General features: G+C 40.7%; 1 protein-coding gene across 2 annotated transcripts in view; it reads right to left on the bottom strand.

The window, feature by feature from the left end:
• The window catches only part of LOC129707999 (ATP-binding cassette sub-family D member 2-like), a 72,592-nt gene that overhangs the window by 19,570 nt on the left and 33,346 nt on the right, over positions 1-19,676 (bottom strand). Inside the window, exons 7-10 of one of the 2 annotated variants that reach the window (XR_008725262.1) lie at positions 13,675-13,820; positions 10,593-10,677; positions 8,671-8,796; positions 7,008-7,292 (exon numbers count right to left, since the gene is read on the bottom strand). Coding sequence is in view for 1 of the 2 variants with exons in the window: in XM_055653551.1 (XP_055509526.1) it covers positions 7,082-7,292; positions 8,671-8,796; positions 10,593-10,677; positions 13,675-13,820 (568 nt within the window). In the remaining variant the exon portion in view is untranslated. Of the gene's footprint in view, positions 1-1,329; positions 7,293-8,670; positions 8,797-10,592; positions 10,678-13,674; positions 13,821-19,676 lie in introns of those variants that run through there. The other variant, XM_055653551.1, reaches the window with a different exon arrangement.

Below are 19,676 nucleotides of genomic sequence, written 5' to 3' on the forward strand. Positions count from 1 at the left end.
AGTTGCACTTTGCAATTATGTATCCCTCTTGGGCTCACACCCGTCTCTAGCCAAAGACTGGCCTATTAAGGAACCTCCTTGCCCGAGGCCATCTGTTGCCGACTCAGATTTGTCCTGTTTTTTTCCCCCTTGCTCCCCTTTCACCTCACTACAATCAATCTGAAGATGGGTCCTGATCCGAAACATCACCTCTCCAGAAATGCTGCTTGACTCGCTGAGTTATTCCAACATTTTCTTTCTGCTGAAAAGTGAATTTAGGGATCATCTTAAAAAGAGGTGGAGAATAATATTTCAGCTTCTACCTTTTTCCCCCCATGTATTTTGCCACTTTTTAAATTAAGTCCACTGCAAAATGTTTATCTAAATAGTTTTCCTTTAGAACTTTACTGGTTTGCTATCTTCAGTGTGATTGACTGACCTGATAACATCATTGCTGATGGGCACCTCACTTGCCAGGGACTCGCCACATTTGAAACATATACCCGAGATTATAGATGGCAAAAATTGTTGTGCAGCTGTAAGTGCACAATTTGAACCCAATGTGAATATACACAGCTCAAGCGGTCCCAAAGCAAATTAAAGAATGACCATGATTTCTGACTGGAGTATTTCAGGTACAACCCATTGGCATTCTGACAGTGCTTGTAATTGTATATTGGTAGGTTATCGTAGCATTATGGTTGTACAACATTTAAAGGATCTCTTCCTATTTTATTTTATTCACCGGGTACATGTTTGTGCGTGGTGGTGCAACACATGGATAACAATAATCAATCTCAGTAATCATGCTTCCTAACTTTAGCTGAGCGAGTGGTACCCTGCGAAAGGTGCCATCTTGATAAGATATTAAATAAAGACCTCATCTCCATTAAGAATTTAATCCCCTGAACTCCATCTGGTGTGCAGTCTATTATTTATTACTGTAATAATTTCACTAAAGCACATTAGCTGGCTACGTTTGTGGTACTCTAAACAAATTAGCCCTCTACGTCAGTGGTTCCCAACCGTTTATCGTCTTGTTTACCCCTGGCAACTTTAATAGCACAGAACAATGTATTTCACTTATTTATAAACCCCTAATGATGAACAGATACTGGTATACCAGAACCAAACACAGTCAGTCAATGAGAAAACATATGTATTCAGAATCAACAAATCTACCCCCTGGGGGTAAGTTTGGGAACCCTTGCTCTACGTTATTAGGAGGACCACTTCAATATGTCACCAATTATAGATATTCTGATAACATGAATAGCTTGCATATATTTGTCATTTGTCTTTTTACTTCATATATCCTTTTGTAGTAAAGATTACAGGATCAAGCATTAATGATGGTTCAAAGTTTTAATGTGTATAACAATATAACTATTATTTTTCAAAATACAAGATACAGTGCATTTATGTACGGATTAAACTGCAATTGAATGGTAAAACAGGATTTCACAATCATTGAGGTGATTTTTATAATTCATTTCAGAAAATGCAACTTAGTCCCTGCAGTGTCGGGCTGCTCAAAATATTCCTCAAATCATTTAAGTCAAGCATTCTTCACATTATTTAATTCAAACAGTACAAAATCAAAGTATTTGGGATATAACACAATTTGGCCTACATGTATATTGTTTGGTTGGTAAGGAGTGCAACATGAAAAATGCATTCTACTGCACTTTAATACTACATGTTTATCCAATTCTCCTTTCTGCTCCAACAAAGGATATTGGGAGATTCTGGCTGGTAGGAGCATAGTACACAGAATGCATTTGATTATAAATGTATGCAACACCACTTATTTTCATTTAAGGTTGAAGGCATTTGTTTACAACAGATTTGCCTTGATCAAATGTAATAGCATTTCTCCAATCGGCTTGATATCAATTGAAAAATCTAAAGATTATGGGCATATTTGCAAAATTTGCAAATTGCTAGTCAGTTGTACTACCAATTCAGAAAGTAAAGACCTGCAAATCATGCAAGTTATTGTAAATATTTTCAAGTCTCAATATAAAATGTTATTCATTTTTTATTACAAATCGTTCAAAACAAACAAAACAGTCATGTTCATTCCCACACATGCTCTTTTACAGTCACATTCTGGTCCAGCCATATGAATATCATTGAAGCTACTATACATAACATGTTCCCAAAAATGCAAATTACTGTAAGTTTACATACATCATGCAAAGGACATTTTAGAATATGAAAGTGAGGGTCATGCTCTGGTTAGAAGAGCATGATTCATTTTAAAAACAGTATTTAATGGCATGAGAGTACATGCAGGTTATCAATTTATCATGAAAGACAACAGTTTCAAGAATGCACACAGCCTATTTCTAAAACAAAACACAAAGGAATGATATTGGGCCCCATGGATTTTAATACAATTAATTAAAAAATCATCAAACTCAACATCTGTTTGTTAAATCTAAAAGCTAACAAGGATGAAGTTCAAGAGATTGCAGGTATTTATTTTGCAAGTTCAAATACTGGTTTCAGCTGCTGTTTGAGAATAATATTCCTCATTGCAAAAATTCCATACGTTGTACATGGTTTTACATCAGTATTGCGTGAAGTGCGATAGATGCAAGACCAGCTCTCCATCATAGAAGCACATCCCCATTAGGCCAATCAACAACTTAAAATCCACTGACTAAACCCTCATGGTAAGAAAGGAACAAGCAGAACTTCAAAAATCTGGTTTCCCATAATTTGCAACAGTAAACAATGAGGCATGGCATCCAAGTGCAAGTGTAAATACCAAGTATATAGAGCAAAAACACTTTTTTAGAAGATCAAGCCTATGCATGAATGAGTTTTAATAAATGGATAAACATTTTTCAAAGGAATAAAGTGAACCCAAATAAAAATAGAAAATGCTCATAAGACCAGTCTGTAACCTCTATCTATTCCATCTGGAGGTTCCCACCTATATTAAGATGACCATGTGATCCAAAGAAAGTCAATGTAGCATGTTTTTAAGTCAAATCAGGAAAGGACCTTCACAGTAAATGGCAGGGCCCTGGGAAGTGGTGTAGACCAGAGGGATCTAGGTGTGCAGGTAGATAGTTCCCTGAAAGTGTGTCAAAGGTAGATGGAGTGGCCAAGAAAGCTTTTGGTACATTGGCTTTCATTTGTCAAGGTATTGAGCAGAGAAGTTAGGATGTAATGTTACAGATGTACAATGTTGATGAAGCTGCATTTGGAGTATTATGTTCAGTTTTGGTCACCCTGCTGTAGGAAGTATGTCATTAAGCTGGAAAGAGTGCAGAAAAGATTTATGTTGCAAGGACTCGAGAGCCTGAGCTATATGGAGAAGTTGAGCAGGCTAGGACTTTATTCCTTGGAGTGCAGAAGGTTGAGGGGTGATCTTCTAGAGGTATAAAAGATCATGAAGGGAATTGTTAGCGTGAATGTAGGATGAGTCTTGTACCCAGGATAGGGTAACCACAAACTTGAGGACATAGGTTTAAGAGAGGGGAAAGATAGTACCCCGAGGGGGACCTTTTTCCACACAGAGTGGTGAGTGTATGGAACAAGCTGCCAGAGGAGGTAGTTGAGGCAGGTACTATAACAACATTTAAAAGGCATTTGGACAGGTACATGGATAGGAACGGTTTAGAGGGATACAAGTCAAACATGGGCAGGTGGGACGTGTAGTTGGGACACCTTGGTTCAGCACTGACATTGGGCTAAAGGGCCTGTTTCCTTGTTGTTTGACTCCAGCATGCCTTAATAACCATTATCCGGTGGTTCTTACATCCACCATAATGAAGTGCTTCGAGATGCTGGTCATAGCATATATTAATTCCAGCCTACCAGCAGCCTTGATCAACTGCAGTTTGCCTACTGTCGCAAGAAGTTCCATCTCCCTGACCCTACACTCATCAATGGAACAACTGGATAACATGTACACCTACGTCAAGACTCAAATATCTATATTACTAAAAGTCTGATCTTGGCCACTTCCTGTTGTTCTGTATATTGATTTTAGCAAAAACGCTGCCAGTTACGGCTGTGATTTTTTACCATCGTACTTAGTCCCCCTACGCTCATCAGGTGGAAAGGATTCTTCCCATGAATGAAAAATAAAAGTGTTATTAGTGTTTAAAAAATGTTGAGAATCTCTCTCCTGCCAATCACGCCATGAAGGCCACGACCCCTCCGGTGGGAGGGGGAGGGATTATAAAACCCAGAAGTGTGGGTGTGGCTCAGTCTCTGCAAGATGGGGGAGGGAGAGGTCACGACTGTCTGAGCTGTGAATCAACTGAACACACTGAATGTCTACTGAACTGTGAGTGCGGTATTTATGTGGTGTTGTGTGGGGTTTTATGGTGGTTTTATGGTGGTCTTGCACCCTGCTTGAAGTGGTATGAAACTGCACTTGAATTGGGTGGCCTTGCACCCTGCTTGAAGTGGCATGAAACTGCACTTGAATTGGGTGGCCTTGCACCCTGCTTGAAGTGGTATGAAACTGCACTTGAGTTTGGTGGCCTTGCACCCTGCTTGAAGTGGTAGGAAACTGCACTTGAATTTGATGGCCACGCACCCTGCTTTTAATGGTAGGAAACTGCATTTGGTGGCCTTGCACCCTGCTTGAAATGGAATCTCAAGGAATAGCTGCGAGTCAACTGCCAGCCCACCAGCCGTGAGTGAGCTGCCAGCACATCAGGCTTGATTGACTGTTGCCACCCCAAGAATCCATTTGGCCCACAATGTCCATACTAGCCCTCTGGAAATCAGTCCATTCAGCCCACAACACCCATACTAACATTCCAGAAAGTTCCCTCCCCCCCTCTCTGGCCACCAATATTGGAATTGGTGGAGAGGTGGAATATTGTGTTGGGCAAACCAGCACTCCCGTGTGAACATGGGACCCAACAGGTCCCACTTAGTCTAGTATTGATTATAACTCCACGTTCAATTTCAACCAAACTCATCTCCAAACTATTGGACTAAGGAGTCAGTATTCCCCTCTGCAACTGAATCCTCTACATCCTGACCTATGAACCACAATCAATGTGAATAGACAATACATCCTCCACAATAATTCTCACAGGTACTCTCAATGTTCTCAGCCTCTTACTTTACTCCCTATATACTCAACTGTGGCCAAATTCTGTTCTAATTCCATTTGCAAGTTTGCAGATCACACCACTGTAGTGATAAGATGGAGTACAGGAAAGAGATAGAGCGACTAGTAACATGATGTCAAGACAACAACCTTTCCATCAATGTTAGGAAGATGAAGTAGCTAGTTATTGACTTTGGGAAAGGAGGTGGTGTGCATGCCACAGTGAGCATCAACAGTGCTGAAGCAGAGATGGTCAAGATCTTCAAGTTCCCAGGTGTAAATATCAACAATAATTTATCCTGGACTAAACATGTTGAAACCACAGGCAGGAAAGCACACCAATGACTCAATTTCCTCAAAAGACTAAGAGAGTTCCGCATGTCTCCAACGACTCTTACCAACATTGACAGATGCACCATAGCACGAATCCTATCCAGATGCATCATAGCTTGGTTTGGCAACAGCTCTGTCCAAGATGGCAAAAAATTGCAGCTGCCTTGGAAGAGCAGCCAATGTAATCAAGGTCCACTTACATCTCATTCATTCGCTTCCCCCCCTCCATCAGGCAAAACCTCGAAAGTACGTATTCAGATTCAGCTTCTTTCCCACCGCTATCAGATTACTAAACGGTCCTCTTATAAGCTAAAGTTGCAGTCCCGATTCCCTAACTTTCATTGTGGCTCTTGCACTTTTTTTTTTGCACTTCACATTCTCTGCGGCTGTAGTATAATGGTCACCACATTATTCTGCACACTAGTATTTTTCTCTTTGGACTATCTGTTATATTTGTGTTTAACTTGATTGTACTGATGTATCACATGATTTGACTGGATAGCACGCAAGTAAAATGTTTCATTGTGTCTCAGTCCGTGACACCAATACTAGTACCAGTGAGTGTGCAGAGATAAGCAGCTCATTTTTAGACTAATGACCATTCACCTGCAATTATAGAAATCATTGACCTGAAACATTATGTTTCTCTCCTCAGATGCTGCCCAATCTAACGAGTATTTCCAACATTTTTGTTTTAGATTTCCAGCATCCGCTATTTTATACTTTGATAGTTCAACCAAGTTTTTTTTAATACACAGTACTGACCTTTTCAGTGGTATAATGCAGATATAATGAATACAACATTAATTGAAATAAAATATGCACATTTTATGTTAATATGCACTATAGTAATTATTGTTTAAATAAACAAATCTATACCAGATCATTTTTTCATTAAAAACAAATGAGTAATTTTGGATTCTGTATAATGTGGAACATATATAAGCATAAATTCATTACTTAGATCCACAAAAATACAGAAGATGTGTTTGGTAATATAGATAGATAGATCCTTTATTGTCTATATATACTACTTTTATAACAACAATGGGCAACTAACAGTCTGAAGTGTAAGCACGGCTGAAATGCTAAATGTTATACTAGAGATTCACTCATATTGCACTAAAATAAACCATATGTTGATACAAGAACCCCTCTCCGTTTCCTCAAAACAATTAATCCTGGGAAGCAAAATAAAATACTGTTTGTACTTATTGCAAATGAACTGCCTGGGTAGAGTGGTAAAAAAAAAAAAATGGTATGGTATCATCCATATCAAAAGTCTAGCCCAGCACTTGTACCAGATGATACCTGGTACAAAGTTAACACAAAATGAGGCTCATTAAATATTGAAATTGAGAAGAGCATTCAATTGCACTTAGACGTTAACCATTTCTCTAGAACACGTACATTCTAGTTTCCTCTTACAATTCATAGTACTTTTTAAAATCAGTGCTGTCAAATGTATTACCAAACGCTAATATTACAATAATGTAAACTATCAGAAAAGTTAACATATGTTTCAAAAGAATGATGAGATTGCATCCAAAAGTTAACTTATTTTACTGACTTTAATGACTTTAAATAAATAGGAAGATCTGTTTACTTTATATTTGTTTGCATCATGCAATTCTTTTGTAGCTCCTCGTGTCATATTATTCACATTCATTGGCTGTATCATTAATCTTCAGTTCCAGTGGTTCTGAGCACAGAGTATTCTCCCAAAATTTTGCACAATTCATTCAGTCGCTGTTGCATTTGCGGGATTCCAGCCAGTTGAGACTCAAGTCTCTGCTTTTCCTCAGCCAGTGAGAGTCGCGTAGCAGTATCTAATTGTTCAAATCGCCAACCACCCTCCCCATCAAACTGTAATAGGTGTGTGTGGTATTTCCTGCAAAATTAAATTGCATTAATCTTATACAGTCTCCATCCACTTAGCAAATAACAAAGCTTCCAGATTAAATTATCCTTGCTGTTAACAACATGTTAATTTTAGGAATCTACAGCTGTTTCTTTCATTTTACTTCATAAATTTTATAACAGCCACTTGCACTGCCAAAGCATTTAAATATTTTAGAAGAAATTTGACTACCCATCATGGAAGAAGCGATGATCATTTTATCAATGCAAGTTTAAATCATGCAATTCCATTCACTGGGGGGGGGGAAAGTTTCATCTTTTGCATAGCAAAGGGCATCAGGCATGTTTCAAAGGCATAATTGAAAGAAATGTTGCATCGTAGACAAGTGACTGGAACAAGAAAAGCAGGCAGCAGAGACAAATAAAAGTGAAAAAAACTGAATGTTGGGAATTTGAAAGAAAACTAGAAAATCATGGAAAACCTCAGGATGTCAGAAAGATCTATGGAAAAAGAAAATGTCAATAATTTGGAGCTGTGGCCCTTCAGCAGAACCGGGAAAGAGAGCGGCAACATAAAAACTGAGACTAGAATATCCTGGCAAAAATCCAGCAGGCAGGCAGCAAGCAGTAAATTAATGCTATTTGAATTAGAAAGGGGCAAGTAACGTAAACCCTTAGAATGTGGTCTCTGGTTGATAGTTCTTTACAATCTATATTATCCCTGTGGGTATTGGCACAAGAAGAGTGGAATTGGATTGTTATCTAAATTACCAATTATGATAAGCCAGGGGGAAGATGCAAAAAGACAAGATTAGAATAACATGTTGAGCCAATTCCTTAGACAAAGTAAATTTGAGTTTCCTCTTAATATACACAGAAACATAGTCAATTAATGAAATCAACAATTATCTAGAATTTTGTGCAGACTGCAATAGAAAGCAGAATGTTGCATGATGTGCACACTTGATGCATGGAGATGAAATAAGCATTTTAAAATATAACTAGGCAAATTAATTTATGTTTGTACACCATCACATTCAGTAATTCAGCAGATATCAAAATGACTTTCAAACTATAGATGCGTCAAATCAATGAAGCAAGTGGCTGCATTTTTGAATTGTAATAATCAACACATGAATACATAACAATATTTGTAAAAAAATGCTAGGCACAAATCTTATTACTATGCTTTCATATTCCTCAGAATCCGATATTTATCCATGCCTCGAAGTCTGAAATAACACATCAATATGAATTCAATTTATTTCTTCATTAGTGGTGCTACAGTAGAGGAGAATCTAAAATTCAGAATTCAGCTAAGAAAAGTTGTAGCAATTAATTTATTCCTAGTTTGCATGCAACTGTATAACATTCTTTCATTAGAATATTTGTAAAGTTGGAGTACTCACCATAGAGATGGCCTATGAGTAATAGAAAGTAATGATATCCCCGAGTCCTTTGCAGTCTGAAATATCTTGCCCTCAACATCAATACTCACGGCACTTGTACATTCATCAAGCAATGCATATTTTGGTCTAAATAAAATCAAATAAACTGTAAACTACAATAACCACTGATATATTTCCAAGAGGTTTTTTTCTTATAACAATTGATGTAATGTAAATCTTACATAAAATTAGAAAACAAAATTAAAGAAAATCAAAATATTGTTTAAGAAACATTTAGACAGATACATGGACAGGTTAAGAAGGATATGGGCCAAACACAGGCAGATGGGACTAGAGTAGATGGGGTATGTTGGTTGGCGTGGGCAAGTTGGGCCAAAAGGCCTGTTTTTGTTCTCTATGATATTTAAAGGGATCAAAACTATAAATTTAATTGGTCAAGTTAAACAAGAAAGGGATATTAAGTTGCAAATAAGTATATTATAACGTGAAGATTCTGAACATTTTCCGCAGTACTACTTTCATTCTCTGATATGAAACAGATGTTTCATTCATTCTTTTCAGAACCTGCGGTGTAAACTGTTCATGCAATACAGCACAGGAATGCAGCCTTTGGCCCACAATGTTTGTGCCAAACACTTCTCTCCCATCATAGATGAAGCCCTCATTCGTGCCCAAGATGAGATGTTCCATACTAGAACATCAAAGATGTCATAATTTTTTAGGGAACGAGGGTTCCCCTCTCCCATCATAGATGATGCCCTCACTCGTGTCTCCTCGGTACCCCGCAGCTCCGCCCCATGCTCCTCCCCCCCCCCTCGTCGCAACAGTGACAGAGTCCCCCCTAGTCCTTGCCTTCCACCCCATCAGCCGTCGCATACATAATCCTCGAAATTTCTGCCACCTCCAACGGGATCCCCATTTTTTCCATTTTCGCCTTCCGCAGAGACCATTCCCTCTGCAACTCCCCGGTTAACTCATCCCTTCCCACCCAAACCATCCCCTTCCTAGGTACCTTCTCCTGCAACCGCAGAAGATGCAACACCTGTCACTATACCTCTGTCCAGAGAGCCGACAGTCCTTTCAGGATTGGCTGAGGTTCACTTGCACCTTCTCCAACCTCATCTACTGTATCCGTTGTTCAAGATGTGGACTCTTATACATCGGCAAGACCAAACACAGACGGGCCGATCATTTCGCAGATCACCTTCGCTCAGCCCGCGTGAACCAACCTGATCTCCCAGTTGATGGACGCTTTAATCCTCCTTCCCATTCCAACACAGACCTTTCTGTCCTCAGTCTCTTCCATTGTCAGAGTGAGGCTCAACGCAAATTGGAGGAACAGCATTTCATATTTCGCTTGGGCAGCTTACAGACGAGTGATATGAATATTTATTTCCCTCACTTCAGGTAGCCCCGGCATTCCCTCTCTGTCTCTCGCTATCCCTCCCCCCACCCAAGTTGGGCTTGTTCTCATTTTCACCCTACTTAACCTAGAAAGATTTTCTTCATCACTCTGGCTCTTTTAGCATTCACTTTAAAATCAATGTCGTCTCATTTTCAACCCTTCTGCCAAATGGAAGTGTCCTTGTTTCACTCTTCTTCAACCCTTCATGATCTTGAACGTGCTATCTAATAAAGTACAAATCCTCTCTCTCTAACAAAAGCATTTTCCATTTATTCATCAACTGAAATCCCTATTTCCCGACACCAATCTACTATATTTTTGCTGCACCGTCTCGTTTTACAAATTTCCCGTAGTGTGGAATGAGGGATGGACAAGATTACCAGTGAATGACCAGATAAACAAAGTGACTACAGGATAACAAAAGGAGCAATTTAGTTTATATATTATTTAAGTAAGCAACCATGATATTTGATCAATCTCGTAATAACTTTCAACGTTTATCTTACAGCCCACTCACTTCTGATAAAACATTCGTGCCATCCCCATTCTTTGTTTCTCACCCCCAGACAAGACATCCTTCCAGTCAGTAAAGGCATCCCACCCTGCAACAGGAAAAAATAATGCTCACTTACTGTAAAAAAATCAAAATTCTGCCAAATTAAACAGTACTTAGTAAATTTTACATCATATTTTCAAAATGTCATTATTTATTATTGGAAATAAACTTGTTCAAATATATTGCATGTAATGGCCAGGAATGGATCTAACCATTCAGATTTTTCAGATATAGAAAGAGTAAAAGAATGGACATTGGACCACTGACAAATGATGCGAGAGAAGTAGTATTGGGGAACAAATAAATATTGGACAAACTGAACACATTTTTGCAATTGTTTTCGGAGTAAGATGCCAGAACACGCCAGAAATTCAGGAGTGTCAGGAGCAGAAGTGAGTGCAGTCGCTGTCAGTAAGGAGAATTTTCTTGGGAAGCTAAAAGTTCTGAAGATGGATATAGAAGGAGCCCATGGTATTAGAGGCAAAGTTCTAGCATGGATAGAGGATTGGCTGTCTGGCAAAAAGAAAAGAGTGAGAATAAAGCGGCTTTTCTGGTTGGCATCCCGGTGGCTAGTAGTGTTCTGCAGGGGGCGGTGTTGGATCCACTACTTTTCATGTTGAATTGAATTGAATTTCCTTTATTGTCATTCAGACCTTACGGTCTGAACTAAATTTCGTGCCTGCAGTCATACATACAATGATACAATAATAAACAACAATAAACACAAATTAACATCCACCACAGTGAGTCCTCCAAACACCTCCTCACTGTGGTGGAGGCAAAAATCTTAGGGCTGCAGTCTCTTCCCTCTTCTCCCTCTGCGCTGAGGCAATTCCCCACCGGGCAATGGTACAAACATACATGTTGTATGTCAATGATCTGGATGATAAAATTGATGGTTTTGTGGCCAGGTTTGCAGATGATATGAAGATAGGTGAAGGGGCAAGTAGTGTTGGGGAAACAGGGAATCCGCAGAAAGATTTACAGGTTGGGAGATTAGGGAAAGAAGAGGCAAATGGAATACAGCTCAACAAATCGTACTCCTAGAATGGTTAGTTTCTGCAAGCTCCATGTTACCAACATGACCTTGGTAACTTTAAATGACTGCTCTGGTAAACTGGATTATGTATCATCGAGGTTACTGCAGAATAATAGCATTCATTTTAAATTCATTGTATGAGGTAAGTCTACTATACAATCTTGTCAGGGCAGGTCTATCTTCCTTCACACAGTACAAATATTAAGTTCCCAGTTTCTAACATAAAGGAAACAAGAACATTGTCGCCTGTAGATTTTAGAGATAGTGTGGAAACAGGCCCCTCAGCCCACTGAATCCACGCTGTCCAGCAATCCCCGTACACTAGCACTATCCTACATGCAAAGGACAATTTTACCAAAGCCATTAATCTACAAACGTCTTTGGAGTATGGGAGGAAACTGAAGCACCTGGAGAAAACCCACGCGCTCACAGGGAGAACATACATACTCTGTACAGACAGCACCCAAAGTCAGGATTGAACCCAGGTCTCTGGCGCTGTCAGAAACGACTCTACCACTGCGCCAATTTGCAATCCTCTGCTGGAGAATATTTTCCATTGGCATTACTAATGACATTTTTCCCTTTCCATGTCAACATTTGGTCTTGCCGATGTGTGGCAGGCTGCATTGCAACACCGGATGCATTAGATTAAGTTAGAGGAGGTGCATATGAACCTCTATCTCACCTGAAAGGACTGCTAGGGTCCCTGGATGGAGTTAAGGGAGGAGGTCCAGCAACAGATTTTACATTTCCTGCAATTGCAGGGGAAAGTACCTGGGGAGGGGATGGTTTGGGTAAAAAGGAATGAGGAAAAAAAAGGAGTGGCATGGGGAGTTGTATCACAATAGGGGAAAAGGGGTGGGGATGGGAAGATGTGACTGGTGGTGGGATCATGTTAGACAATAGGTGCAGGAGTAGGCCATTCGGCACTTCGAGCCAGCACCGCCATTCAATGTGATCGTGGCTGATCATCCCTAATCAGTATCCCGTTCCTGCCTTCTCCCCATATCCCCTGACTCCGCTATTTTTCAGAGCCCTATCCAGCTATCACTTGAAAGCATCCAGAGAACCCGCCTCCACTGCCCTCTGAGGCAGAGAATTCCACAGACTCACCACTCTGTGTGAAAAAGTGTTTCCTCGTCTCCGTTCTAAATGGTTTACTCCTTATTCTTAAACTGTGGCCCCTGGTTCTGGACTCCCCCAACATCGGGAAAACGTTTCCTGCCTCTAGCGTGTCCAAACCCTTAGCAACCTTATGTTTCAATTAGATCCCCTCTCATCCTTCTAAACTCCAGAGTGTACAAGCCCAGCTGCTCCATTCTCTCAGCATATGACAGTCCTGCCATCCCAGGTTGAAGGTGATGGGAATTTTGGGGAATGATGGAATTCTTTCCCAATAATTTTATGCCCATCTCTTTTCTCATCAAATGCACTCCTTAAAACTTTAATTATTTGACAAAATATTTGGTAGGCTTTCTTGATATACTTTCCTGAAACATAGTATCAAATGTTTATCGCTTAAACTCCTGTTAACATATTACGAAAAATTCTTCTTCTAGAAACACAATGGACAATCACATTCATTGCTTTACAAACAATGATTTTAAATGCACAATGACTTTATGAAAATTCATGCAATTCATTAAATACGATTTCATGTAATGTTTTTGTATTAACTAATATTTCATTGTGTAGCTTCAGAATTACATGATAATTTGGTGACTACTTTGTTCCGTAAGATAAACAATCACTATCACCCAGCCAGAAGTTCATTGCTATTAATTATTTATAGTTGATCTTAAAATCAAACACACATTAAATTACAAATAATCATAAATAGTAGTGGAGCCAGGGGATTAATTATATAATTGTTAATATAGTATACAAAATATTATATTTATCAAGTACTAAATTGGAAATAAAATGCAATGGTACGATTTAATTAAATTATCTCACTGAAATACTATCTATTAAAAATAAGCATTTTTGGAATGAAACTCATACCTCCCTCTCTCTGTACAATATGGTTCAAATACACAATATCTAGAATATGCTCCAGATCCAGATCTGCATATCCTTTCTCATGCATGTCTTCCACAGAATCCGGATAGATAACCTGATCTCTTAGAGTTCCAACCGACATGTAAGGCCTGTGAACCCAGATAAAAATAAACCATTAACTTTGCAAAAAATAGTACCATTTACGCAAAAATCATTCGAAAGAAAATATCCTAGTTACATTGGTACACAATGTAATTTAGTTTAGTTTAGACTACAGCCCAAATATTTCAAATAAAAAATATTATGAAGATAATGGCCCTGTCATTGGCAGTACAGGTGCACAACCTTTTATCCGAAGTTCTAAATAATGAAAATCTCCGAATAGCGGACATTTTTTCAGTCCTTGAAGAAAGGTCCTTGAAGACGTTCACCGAGGGCGGCCCGCAGAGGTGACAGCGGAACCTCCGGTCGGTCCTCAAAGAAAGGGGAACTAAATCCCCATTCATAAAAGAGAAGGTGAGGGTATATTGCGCGGGAGGGTTAATAATTGACAATCTGCTGCTGCCTGCCCGCTGAGTTAAAAAGTTCCCATGGTCGACTCGCGATACACAGTGTATCGCGAGTCTTGCATGGGAACTTTTTAACTCAGCGGGCAGGCAGCAGCAGATTGTCGCTCCCTTCAGTTTCACCCCACCTACACCCCTCTGCTTCCCGACCATGTGTGTGACCCCGTCCCTCCCCTCTCCAGCTCCCCGCCCATTGCACCGGCGCGGGGGCTTTGCACTGTCTTCACGTCGGAGTTGCCAGCAGGTCAGTGCCAGTCACCGGAGATGTCAGGACCAACGGGACACCGGCCCCCAGGCCCACTGCAAGCACGGAGATCCCAGAGACCCACAGCCAGCAGCAGCCCAGCCCTGTTCCAACTCCAGAGGAACACGCTCCCCATAGGGACATAAGCTGATGGTGTGCAAGGTACATCTTTGTCTTGGGGTTGCGGATGAGGGGGCGCAGCTCGGGCTGTGACGTCTCCGGCCACCCCCCTGTACAGGAGCTGAGACTGGGAACTGTGGGGTTGTTTGCAGTTGCAGAGGGAAGGGGCAAGGGCGGTACAGTTCCCAGTCTCAGCTCCATTCCAGGGGGATGGCCGGAGACGTCAGGACCAACGGGACACCGACTGCAAGCACCGAGATCCCAGAGACTCACAGCCAGCAGCAACTCTAGCCCAGCCCCACTCCAACTCCAGAGGAACCCGGGTTGCGGATGAGGGGGCGCAGCTCGGGCTGTGGGCGAACTGCCACTTGTCGCTGTAGCGGCGCATCGGGGAACGGGTTCTTGTTGGTCCTGAAGTCTCCGGCCATCCCCCTGGACAGGAGCTGACAGACGTCAGGATCACCAGAAGCCGCTCCCCGATGGGCCGCTACAGCGACAAGTGGCAGTTCGCCAACAGCCCGAGCTGCGCCCCCCTCATCGGGACACCGACCCCCAGGCCCACTGCAAGCACGGAGATCCCAGAGACTCACAGCCAGCAACAACTCTAGCCCAGCCCCACTCCAACTCCAGAGGAACCCGGGTTGCGGATGAGGGGGCGCAGTTCGGGCTGTGGGCGAACTGCCACTTGTCGCTGTAGCGGCCCATCGGGGAGCGGATTCCTCTGGAGTTGGAGGGACAGGGAGACACAGCGGCTTTTGAGAATAATGGACAATCACTTCCAAAGTTCTGCCCACACAGTCAGTACACCTCTCCTACACTTGTCTCCCGCACTAAGATCATCTCGCAGAGAATGATCCCAGCCTAACCCTCCCTATTCTCTCCTATTCTGCAAGTAAAAACTACATTGAAGACTCAAACTCACGATCGAGTAACTGCCGGGATCGAGGCGCAAACTCGCGACCTTGCGGATATGAGCCGAGCACTCTACCACTGCGCCAGCCGTTAAAATCTACGCTAAAAATCTTACATTCCGAAAGCCGAAAAATTCTGAATTACAAAAAGTGTCTGGTCCGAAGGCTTTCGGATAAAAGGTTGTGCACCTGTACTTTGCGAGTCATATCTCAACTTTCATTTACAACTAAAAAGTGTTTTGTCAGTGAATATGCTCAGAATCAAAACCAATGATAATACTGTAGTCGGTCTCATTTTTCTTACAGCTTCCCCGCTACTCAGTCTGTTTTTCTGAACAGGTAGGAAAGCTAACAACAAGAGCGAAGCAAGGGGTAAGGCCCAACAAAAGTATAGACTTCTGAATCTGCGCAGGTTTCAAATTTGGTCTCAAACTTGTGGAAGAGCCAGGGTTGACAAATCAATAAACAATGCTATGTGGATCATATATATATATATATTTTTAAACCAATTTTTTCTTGAATGAGCACATTATTGGTTAACTGAGATTAGTAGTGTGTCCCTATACTGGTAATAACTAAGCACGATCAAAATAAATAATTACTCCAGCATTTTATCTCGATCTTCAAAATAAATAATCCCAATTATCCTCTATTTCAAGGGTTCCCAACCTGGGGTAAATTTACCCCGCAGGGAGTAAATTTGTTGATTCTGGAACTTAAAATAATAATGTTAAAAACAGTATTTTAAAATTTCCCCTTTGTCGGTTGCTTTATTATGGTAGAAGTGTAAACTCAAATTACTGAACAAAACAGGGTGGGGGGTAAATTTACTTTCAAAATGTTGCCTGAAACAGGACGTAAAGGGTTGGGAACCCCTGCTCTATTTCAAAATTAAAAAAAAAATTAAATCAGTTTGAGAAATAACATTGAAATACGTAACTGGTACAAGAACAAATTGGAGCAGGAGGACATACACCCCCTTGAGCTTACTTCAGCACGCAGTATAATAGTGGATGATCTGATCTGATTTAGACTCAACTCTTATATATGCAGAGATGCTCTCTCATTTTAGAGAGTGCAACATTTGCATGCTGAGATCTAATCTTTTATTGACCATTTCTAAATGTTGTTTCCACTCTACTTCTGCTGGCTGCCTCCCATGTGGCCTGCATGGCAGACAAAATAAACCACAGCAATCCGTGGATACCATCTGTTCATTAGGAATATTTTCAGAGTGCGAGAACATACAATTATTACTGTCATTGTTCTAAAAGCAATCACTTTAAATACACACCTTTGTGAAAATGTATGTGATTCATTAAAGAATTCATGTAATGTTTTTGTATTAACTAATATCTTATTCTGTAGCTTCAGAAGGCCCCGAGTTGCAGTAATGTTCCAGCAGTTTTTTTTAATAGAATTCGAACAGACAAAATGCGCCTCCACTTTCAGAAAACCTGCAATGTCAACAAACATCTCCATGCCCAGTCTATCTATGGACAGCATGAATACTGGTCTGCTCAAACAGAAACTTATGCAAACTCCCTTACGATAGAATGCACAGCAGATTGGGAAATATTGCTGATGTCTACAATTCCTGCCTACAAATAAGCTTTTCACTGTATCTCAGTACATTTGACAATAACCTAAACTAGAAGAAGCTAGATTCCGAGCCACTCTATCATTACCCACCATAAACAAAACAATCCATCCGCTGTGCCTATGTTTGTACAGGGTCTCAGATCCTATGGGCATCACACTACAAAAAAAGGGATGTACGAACACTGTTCCTGTAGATACTAATTTCAGCAAATTAATATCCACAGTATCAAATTAATGACATGATTCTAGACCGTACTTCTAAGGTAACAATCTTAAATTTGTAAACTACACCAAAGTCACATTTAATATTCATTTACATGTGAGGAAATAATAGCCTGCAAAATACAAATCTTGAAAATATACTGGTGGTGTACTTGTAGGGAATTCAAAGGAATTTATTTGAAATATTCATGAAAAAGACTGCAAGGATCTGGATTGTCTGTGAGTATGAGAGTGCAACAGACAGGAGTTACAGCGAGGTGATCACTCTGTTGGTGTCCTCCCACATTCCAAAGATATATACAGTGCATTCAGACCCCTTCACTGTTTCCACATTTTGTTACGTTTCAGCCTTATTCTAAAAAGGATTAATTTTTTTTCAAATCATCAAGCTACACACAATACCCCATAATAAAAAAGCAAAAACAGGTGTTTAGAAATGTTCGCAAAGTAATTAAAAAGAAATAACTGAAATATCACATTTACATAAGTATTCAGACCCTTTACTCAGTACTTTGTTGAGGCACCTTTGGCAGCGATTATAGCCTCAAGTCTTCTTCGGTATGACGCTACAAGCTTAGCACAACTGTATTTGGGTAATTTCTCCCATCCTTCTCTGCAGATCCTCTCAAGCTCTGTCAGGTTGGATGGGGAGCATCGATGCACAGCTATTTTCAATCAGGTCCAGAGATTTTCAATCAGGTTCAAGTCCGGGCTCCGGCTGCGCCACTCAAGGACATTCAAACTTATCACAAAGCCACCCCTGCGTTGTCTTGGCTGTGTGCTTTGGGTTGTTGTCTTATTGGAAGGTGAACTTCTGCCCCAGTCTGAGGTCCAGAACGCTCTGGAGAAGTTTTAATCAAGGATTTCTCTGGACTTTGCTTCCTTCATCTTTCCCTCGATCCTGACTAGTCTCCCAGTTCCTGCCGCTGAAAAACATCTCCACAGCATGATGCTGCCACCACCATGCTTTACCGCAGGTATAGTATTGGACAGGTGATGAGCAGTGCCTGGTTTCGAGACGTGACGCTTGGCATTCAGGCCAAAGAGTTCAATCTTGGTTTCATCAGGCCAGAGAATCTCATTTCTCATGCCTATTGGCAAACTCCAAGCGGGCTGTCATATGCCTTTTATTGAGGAGTGGCTTCCGTCTGGCCACTACCATAATGGCCTGATTGGTGGAGTGTTGCAGCTCCTTGGTTGTCCTTCTGGAAGGTTCACCCACCTCCATAGAGGAACTATGGAGCTCGAAGGTCTCCATCACCTTTCTCGAAGGTCTACGGACAATTCCTTCGTCTTCATGGCTTGGTTTTTGCTCTGACATGCAGTCAACTGTGGAACCTTTTTAGACTGGTGTGTGCCTTTCCAAATCATGTCCAATCAATTTAATTTACCACTGGTGGACTCCAATCTAGTTGCAGAAACATCTCAAGGATAATCAATGGAAACAGGATGAACCTAAGCTCAATTTTGAGTGTCATAGGAAAGGGTCTGAACACTTATGTAAATGTGATATTTCAGTTATCTTTTTAATTACTTTTCAAAAAATTCTAAACACCTGTTTTCGCTTCTTCATTCTGTAGTATTGTGTGTAGATTGATGATTTAAAAAAATTAATTTAATCCATTTTAAAATAAGGCTGTAATGTAACAATCTGTGGGACAAGTGAAAGGGTCTGAATACTTTCTGAATGCACTGTAGGTTTATGTTAATTGGCCTTGGTAAAATTGTAAATAGTCTCTATAGGCTGTGGGCCGAGGAGCTTTATTCTGCAGGTTCGTGACCCAAGTCACCAAACTACATGAAATTTTCACATATTGTGTAAAAAAAAATGAATTATATAAATCACCCCTGAAACCCGATATGAAGAAGACTTGCACATTTTTTAAAATTAAATTAGAGAAAAAGCGGAAAATTTTCGGGTAATTTTTAGTCCAATCAAAGCACGTTTAACATTGATTTGTCTGCCAGTTGGCCAATCACACGCTTTGTTTCAGGCTAGCACACAAAATGGCTAAGGGGGCTTCACAGATGCCTGTTGAAACCGCGACGTGGCCTGGAGGGGAGCTCCCGTGTGGAAGGGAGAGAGGGACTAGGAGTTGGCGGTTGACATAAACTGGTTTGTGACTGGATCAAATGGCAACCCAGGTAGGATTAGAGGATGACGAAGATCAAGATGATAGGGCTTTTGGTGACTGGACGTCAGTGTCTAGTCAGAGATCAGGGAGGAATCAAGGAGAAGAAGGAGTCAGGCAAAACGAGCTCAACCAAAGCAGCAAAAGGAGTTTTGAAGGGAACAGTTCAGAAGAGGATAGAAGAACGGTTCGGAAAAAGGTTGAAAGG

This window comes from Leucoraja erinacea, chromosome 22, assembly GCF_028641065.1.
Source record: "Leucoraja erinacea ecotype New England chromosome 22, Leri_hhj_1, whole genome shotgun sequence".
NCBI lineage: Eukaryota > Metazoa > Chordata > Chondrichthyes > Rajiformes > Rajidae > Leucoraja > Leucoraja erinaceus.